At 46.6% G+C, this 8,577-nt stretch overlaps 1 protein-coding gene across 3 annotated transcripts in view; it reads right to left on the reverse strand.

Moving 5' to 3' along the window:
- ATP13A3 (ATPase 13A3) overlaps positions 1–7,094 on the reverse strand; it is a 53,605-nt gene extending 46,511 nt beyond the window's left edge. For 2 of the 3 annotated variants that reach the window (XM_083868764.1, XM_083868761.1), the window contains exons 1-2: positions 6,935–7,094; positions 5,712–5,765 (exon numbers count right to left, since the gene is read on the reverse strand). In XM_083868764.1, the coding sequence (XP_083724890.1) occupies positions 5,712–5,749 (38 nt within the window). In that variant the 5' untranslated portion in view covers positions 5,750–5,765; positions 6,935–7,094. Of the gene's footprint in view, positions 1–5,711; positions 5,766–6,889 lie in introns of all 3 variants that reach the window. The other variant, XM_083868762.1, reaches the window with a different exon arrangement.
- Positions 7,095–8,577: the final 1,483 nt, after the last annotated feature.

The following is an 8,577-nucleotide window of genomic DNA, read 5'->3' on the forward strand; positions in this document are numbered from 1 at the left end:
GCAGGCAATGCAACTTAACTGCACAATCTCCCCATTGGAGGCCAACTGTTATCCCTGTCACTGACCTTTCAGCTTCTGCTATCTATGCTGCATTAAACGTAGCCTCCAGAAAATAAGCTCTTGCTATTGTTGATGTGAAACACCATAGCAGATCTTAAGGGCAGAGTTCATAAGGGTAACTGTACTTTTCTTCAATGATTTGAAGATGTGATATGGCAGTGAAATGCACAGGGTTAACTGGTGTGTTTCCACTCACTCCAGTTACGTTACAAACCAATTGCTGAAATAGAAGAATTAGCAGGATGCCTTGTTTTGCCATGCAGTCTACTGTAGGCCCCTCAAAAGGAATTATAACAGTGCATAAAAACAATGATATATAAAATAGCATGGTTAGACTCGCAGTTGGACCTTCCACTTCGCAATGAGCTCATCCTCACTTAGGCTCCCTGTAGTGGGGAATACACCACAGTATGGGAAGTGCAAAGAGATCCTCAAAGCCAAAGGTGGGCCTTTGTAATGATGGATGAGAAACATTATAGGATTATCACCTGAATCTAAAGCAGTAATCTGAAAGCTACTAAGACTACTAAAACGAATGGAAATCCATCAGTGCTCTGCTAAGTTTAACTCATACAGACATTGCTAACATGTGGATCATGGAGGTTTAGAACATCCCGACAGCACAAGGAAATTCGCTCCATTTGCAGGAGGCAGCATCCAAGAGAAAAAAGTAATCTGGAACACCATATGTTTCCAACCCAATACAAGCACTACAGTTCTAACCATTCAAACCTGTACAAGATCTAAACTCTCATGATATGACAAAAAGAGATTGACAAAAAGAATCCTGTACATTTCTCCCTCACTGGCTCAAACCTGACATCAACTGAAACTATAATCTTATAAAATGAGATGAAAGGGACATTAATAGTGAGTTTAGTGTATTCTCCAACATAAACCATATACCATTCTTTCTAAACACACAAACTTGTTCTTCATGGCCACAAGTAAAGCCTTCTTAAAGTACTACTTTAACTGTGAGAAATGTTAAAAACTTAATTGGTGTTTTCCGTGATGAAACTTAATCCCACTTCAACCTGCCCATCATGGCCACTGAGAATAACATTTCCTTCTTACAAATCTTTTAAATACTTGAAATCACTTACATTCCCCCTAAACTCCTCATCTCTTGCCAAAATAACTTGGATTTTCTTCCACATCTATGAAGCTGTTTCCTCGAACTCTGATCACTCATTTCTCTACTCTGAACTCCTTCCAAGTGGTCCAAATTCTTCTTGAATCTTGGCACTCAAAACAGATGCTGTCTGGAGAGACTGTACATCAACAGCAAATAAAGCCAATGGATTTAAGCTTTACGTCTCTCGTACAATACTCCTGTTTAAACATCCCAGTAAGATATTTGCCTTTTCTGCAAAACAGCATGACACTGACTCATGTTCAACTTGTGATCCAGCACACCCCCAGGTCCTTTTTCTAGCAGCTAACCAGTTATTCCTCACCCTGCATTTCCACAGCTGGCAATTCCTGCCTAAGTGCAGTACTCCGTATTTGTCCCTATTGAATGTCATGCTATTTTTCAGGTTATTTTGAACTCTCATCATGTCCTCCAACACACAGTCCCTGAGAATTTAATAAGCACATTAATCAGCCAGTTGACTAGTATTTTCATTAAAGGCAACCGTACCCAGGACAGAATCCTTCAGGATAACTTTCATTTTAACACTGAACTGTTAATTAAAGTTCTCCAGATAGGATCATCTACCCTCAGATCATGCCTCCATTTACTTATGAGGCCATTAAAATGAGGAAAATCTTTTTAAATCAATCAATTAATTCAGGAGACTAAAACTCCACTGCTTCTGCTATAGCCAGGAGTCTTCTACTCTGCCGTAAAAAGGTATCACGACTTCAGACACAATTGCTTTTCCCACAAATCACTTCATGCTGCTGCATCTTCCAAGCACATGAAAACAGAATGTTTGTTTATTAATCTCAACTGATGGAAAAAATGAGACAAACTGAACTGTCAGACTGTTACTCATCTTCCTTGGCTCTTTTCCTTTCTAACTGTCTGAAGACTCATCCTTTGCCAGTCTTCTAATATTTCTGAGTAGTTCTAGATAATATTTTTGAGCCGTTTTGAGAATTATACAGTGAAACTTATCAGGGCCAGTTGACACAAACATCTAGTGGAAGTACACTGCAGTGTAAAATACCTTGTCGCAAATATTCATAAGATTAAGCACCTGCATGAAACCATGTGAAAGAAGACAAGAAAAATAGGAATTAAAGTCCTTCAGATGTTCTGCACCTTCTGTAGACACATGCGCTCCCCACCAAATCAAGTGAAGCATTTCCCAATTTTCCTACTACTACTAACATACTTTTACAGGCAGCTGACTTATGTCTCTTGCTATTTGCCTTTCCATTTGCACTGTAGCTTTTGGGATATCTGCCCCTACTAGTCTTTCACACATGCTCTTCACAATGTGACTCAATTTCACACTATACACATATTTTCTTCTTGCATCTCAAGTCAGTTAAGCTGCTCTTACTACTGTTTCTCAAAAGCCTTCTCATTACACTATTCTCCTATCCTTTAAAAGAATCATCTGTGATTTCACAGCCATTGCCACTTATCACCTTTCATTCTGACATCTTCTAGCTAGAATAAAATCTGAAGGAGCTGCCATTTTTGCTGCTGCTAGTACCCTCTAAACTGAAAATATCACTGCCATATAACTTTGCTAAAGGTCAGAAAAGAAAGAGTTGGGTATTTTGATTTTGAAGGATGATCTTTTAGTCTTAAATACCATATAAAAAAATCTCAATCCAACTAAAAAAAAGTAATGGACTTGATACCAGTTCTACTACCATATCCTCTTCCAAAGAGCTGTTTAAGATGAACAGTGCAATGCCATAACTAACAAAGCAGAACCATTAAAAAAAAAAAAAAGGGCTAAATTCTTTCAAATTAAAAACACACAATGAAAAAATAAAAATATAGAATGAATGCAAATGCAGCTAATTCTGGTGAGTTTGACAGGATGATGAATGTGATTGACACTGCACCACTTCAGAGCAATCAGCAAGATTCCATGGCCAGGGAGACCCCTTCCCAATCCCAACCCATGCAAAGCACTCCATGAAGATGGTACAGAAATTGTACATTTTAGAAAAGGAGCAGCAAGACACAGAACTTCAGCTTTTTGTGCAGATCATGTCCATAACTCCTGAACAGAAACTGTGAATCACCCATCCTTTTTTATTTAAGCCTGCCTTTCAGCTACAAAAATTAAAGCTTACAGTCTTATTTCAATCAGGAATAAAGGTGTCAGACTTGGAGCAATAATACAGCTACAGTTTACTACAAAATGAACTTTTGTTCTCTGCTATGCAGATTATTTAACAAAGGAAGCAGCTTTTTTTATGAATGAAAACTATTTTTAGCATATTGTGTAACAGTGAAAGGGAAACATTTTAGCATTACTGTTATTTAAAACATTTTTTTTCAATGTTTTGTTGTGAAATTAGGATTTTTGAACTAGGATTTCTCTGTATGAACTTTCTCATGCTAATCATAACCAGATCCAAGCACTAGTCAGAATGCTGGGAGCTTTTCTGCCGCTGAAACTCCACAAAACCTACTTTATCTGCATAACATGACTCCAGACCCAAAACAGGTTTGACCATAGTAGATGTCATACTGTGGAGACCAGTAATCCCTGCACAAAAAAAACTGCACTTAAATAGAAGCTCTGTTTTCCAAGGCAATTCTTGCAGACACTCAAAAGATGAGCCTGAACATATATGGCAGAACCACATATTTTCACATTACATTGATAAGGTTTGGGCACTAACTAAATTAAATCTAAGGAAACCCTTTTTTTCTAATTTCCAAAACTCAAAGAGTTTTAGAAGATTTAACTAAAGGACTTAGTTTCACAAGGCAATAAAGGAACAAAACATCTTCTCTCCATGTCAGCTACCATCAGGTTCTGTCCAGGGCTGACTTCATGATGCCTGTCTACCACACAGACATTAAATAAGGAAGGTGTTACAACCATGCTCCCTGGTCTGCAGTTAAAGATGCTTCAGCACAGCACTAAACAAAGACATTTATCACAACAGAAGTACTAATTTCTACAACAGATCTTGGACAAAGTAAGTCAAAGTAATCCCCTGCTGCCGATTCCTGTTTACAGAAATAAGGCAAACGCTATCTGAAGCTCTCCAGAGAAAGGAACAAGGGTGCAATGGTCAAAATGCTTGATGAAAACCTGACCTTTCCATGTCAGTTCCCAGTTCTGCTGATTTCCTCTATGACCTGGACTCTCCATTTGGACTTGGTTTTAACAACATAAAGGTATTTTACTTCCACAGAATAAATGGAATTTGTCTTCATCCCACAGAAAATCAGTTTGTTGTTGGCTGTTTTATACTCCACACAGGAAACTGTAGGATAGTACCTCCTCAAGGCAATAATCTGAGGGTTCCATGTTAATACACAAATTTGTTTTCATTTTAAAATTATTTATTAGGAACACAGCAAAATAGCTTGTCTGATGCACGATGCCTATCACATGGCACAGCAGCAGAACAGGACTGAATCACAAAGTTTCTCAATCACTCAGACATCATGATGCAACTTCCCTTCCTGCTAGGCAGCCCCCACGCTCCCTCGCAGGCACTGTGAGCTTCCTGACCACGCAGCTGGGACCTTTCACCCCTCTCTCTCCAGGTTAGGGATGAATTAGTGCCTACCAATGCCATGAGGTCCTCCACAGACTAAAAAGAAATGAAAAAGAAATACAGGAACAGAAGCCTGATCCTAGAAGACAACTAACAAAAAATTTAAGGGAGGGGGCGATCAAAACAAGCTCAAAGTCTAGACAGCACTACAGGAATACACCAAGCAGAGCTTGGAACAGCCCCACTGCTCCTGGGAGGTATTTGGGAAGGCAGCAGCTGCTGTCCAGCAGCTCTGCTGCACTGTGCAGAACTGCTCAGACTCCTTTCACTGCTTACACCTCCCTGTGTCACAGCCAGCCTCGGCTAAAACCAAAGTTAGCAAAAAGATCTCACTTACTTATTTTCTGAAGCACTTTAAAAACTGACAGACTTGGAGCACATTAGTTTTTCATAGCTGGTCTAGGTGCTCACACTGGAACACTCGACGTAGCCAGAACCAGTGTTCTTTCCCACAGGTGACTACACCAACAACAGATGACATTTTTGTTTCAGTAAGTCATGTTAATGATATGCTTCTTAGAAGTCAGCAGGGTTAGATCGGTACCAATAAATTTCCAAGTCAATTGTACAGTTCAAAGTTTACAAAGCATGTTTTCTTTAAACTCTGTGAAACTGTAATTAGCCAACAAGAAAAAGCAGCTAACAAAAGGAGCAGTATGTAGCCATCAGTGTCATGCCTAACACCAAAACAAACATTTCCTCAGGACATGTGCAATAAAGATACACTGCTGTCACTCATGACACTCATGATACAGGGACACTGATATGAGGACCACACTTACATCATAAAGTAAATTTAAATAATGCCAAAAAAGCTGTTTCTCACAAGATCAAGAAAATCAATATTCTACAGGATGTAACAGTGTCGTACAAAATTTTAAGAAAAGCAGCAATTCTTTCAAACATGATGGAAGTGATGGCTGAAAAACATTGCTAACCTGTCTGAAGAGCCAGTGTGTGGACAAATCGCATACATACAACAGCTGAGACACCTACAATAGAAAAAAAACCAGTCAGAGTAATGAATAGGCTAAATGAAACATAATCTTGATCATCCTTGCTAAGAAAACACCATAGAATTCCAGTGTGTGCATAGGGCAAAGAAAACACAATAACGAATTCTAACTCGGCAACCTCAGAAGAGGAAGCAGTCAGACAGCGTGGCCAGACAACCATCAGCACTCATGTTAGAACAGTTTAGAGTTAACCACCTCCCACTGCTGGAGGCTATGCTACCTCAGCTTCTTGAAGAGCTCCAAAAGTCTCTTCCAACTACAGCACCTGCAGGGATACACTGATCCCAGCAGGCAAGCCAGAGCACTGATGGCAGCAGCAAGCTTTCAGAGCCAATATTGTAGATAATCGAGTTTTTCTTCACATTAAGTACCAATTCTGCTGATGTTCTCAGTGTTTAATTCACCTAGTAGCTGTTTATCCCCGAACAGGCATAAACAGGCCTCCTCTTAGGGATGACGCAGTGGTTGTCAGAGGTGCCCACAGTGCGATATCTCCATAGCTCAGCTGATAGAAAAGTGCTGTACAACCCTTTTCAGCAGCAGGGGAATGCACTGACTCATGTGCTGAAAAAAGGATGAGACGTATCGAGACCTCATCCTGGGCTGCGAAAGTTTCTCTCTGGTACAGGATCAGCAGCGTTCCCACCGACCCCGGCACTGCAGCACAGGCTGACGTGTGCCCGGGCAGCGGAACGCGCGGCGCTCGGTAACCGGGGCCGCCGGCAGAACCGGGGACCGGGCTGAGGGGACGGGGGAGGGGTCACGGGAGAGCGGCCCGAGGGGACCCCACAGCCCGGGGTGTGCCCGGGGTGTGCTCGGGGGTCGGCCCGGCCGCCGGGCCAGCGCCGCACGTGTCCGGCCGCCTCACGCCGGGCGCCCGCGGCCCCGCGCGTCCCCTCCCCGGGCGGGCGGCCGTCCCGGCCCGAGCCCCGCTCCCCGGCCCCGCCGAACCCCCGCGCCCGCGCCGGGCCGCCCCGTGAGGGTGCCGCGGGCGGAGGAGCGGCCGGCGCGGCTGGAGGGCGCTGCGGGCAGGCGGCCGCGCCGCACCCGCTGCGACGGAGATCGCGGGCGCCGCCGGAGGCCCGCGGACCCTCCCTCACCTGCCGGGCCGCGCCGCGCCGCGCGGTGCCCGCGGCCCCACTCACCGGCGGCCTCAGCGCAGCCCCATCGCCGGCGGGGCGGGCGCGGGACCGGCGCGGGACCGGCGCTCCCCCCCCACCCCGCCCGCCGCGCGCGCGGCTCTGCTGCCTCGCGAGGCGCGAGCGGATCCGCCGCCAACCGGCTGCATGCGCCGGCCGCGCTCGGCGGGGCGGGGCGGGGCGGGCGCGGAAGTGACGGCGGCGCGGCACGCGCCCTCCCGCCCGCGCCGGAAGAGAGGGGTGTCGCGCGGGGCCGGGGGCGGGGCCGGAGGGGGGCGGGGCTTCGGCGGGAGGGGTGGGGCCGAGGGCGGGGAGCACGTGGGGACACGGCTGGGGGGGACAGGGGTGGGGAGACATGGTGTGGGGGGACATGGTGTGGGGGACATGGTGTGGGGGACGTGGCTGGGGGGACATGGTATGGGGGACATGGTGTGGGGGGACATGGCTGGGGGGGATGTGGCTGTGGGGACACGGTATGGGGGGACATGGCTGAGGGGGGACATAGATGTGGGTGGACATGGATGTGGAGGCATGGATGTGGAGACATGGTAGGGGGGACATGGATATGGGGGGACATGGATATAGGGGGACATGGCTGTGGGGAGACATGGATGTGGAGATATGGTATGACGGACACAGATGTGGGGGGACATGGATGTGGGTGGACATGGGTGGGGAGACATGGATACGAGGAGACATGGTATGGGAGAACATGGCTGAGGGAGGACATGGCTGTGGGGGGACATGGATGGGGAGACATGGTATGGGAGAACATGGCTGAGGGAGGACATGGCTGTGGGGGGACATGGATGTGGGGAGACATGGCTATGTGGGGCTCTGCGGGGCAGGACAAGGAGTCCCCTTGGGACAGGGATGGCGGTGGGTGTTGGGCTGCAGGACCCCACCTCAGGGAGGGAGCCAAGGCTCCCGGGATCCCCCAGGCCATGTGTGCTGGCCATGGGGTGTCCTGCAGGCACTGGAGGCTGGGGGTTGCCCCTAAAAGCTACAAGCAGACATCTCTGTGGAGTCAGGTCCAGCTCTGCCAATGACCCTCCAGCGTTACCTCCTTTGTCACAGGGTGGGGAACAACATCAGGCCAAGAGCTTTACAGCTGCTCTTAAGGGATTTGGCTCCCTCCAGCACAGGTGAACACCATGGTGGCACTGACAGGCAACTGAGGCACCAGATGAGCAGCTCTGCACTTCACACTCAGTGTGACCACTAGGTATGTTATGTAGTGGTGAGAGGGTGGGAATCACCTCAGGGGAATCCCTGTAAGGAATGAGTGCCCTGGGGCACCACCGAGGGGCTCCACTGCAGACCCCAGCTCAGGTGTTGGACACAACCCCGTCCCTGCAGTGCTCAGGTCACTCAGGTTTTCCCCTGACAGAATTGACAAGGGATCTTTCCTATTGTCCTATCTACACCAGCTTTTAATAACCCATCCTTGCTTCTGTCTACTGTCTGCTCAATTTTGAAGAGCACTGCAAACCATTTAGAGGATTTGTAAGCACAATAAGATCTGTGTTTTTTTCACATAGTACTATTTTTTTTTTCCCGGTATTTCTTCTCCATTGCAGATGAAGGGAGCCATTGAGTGTTACATCTCATTGCATGCAAGCCCAGCAGTGACTGAACAGGGGTTACAT

This window comes from Zosterops lateralis (assembly GCF_965231275.1).
Source record: "Zosterops lateralis genome assembly, chromosome: 10".
In the NCBI taxonomy this organism is placed as follows: Eukaryota; Metazoa; Chordata; class Aves; order Passeriformes; family Zosteropidae; genus Zosterops; species Zosterops lateralis.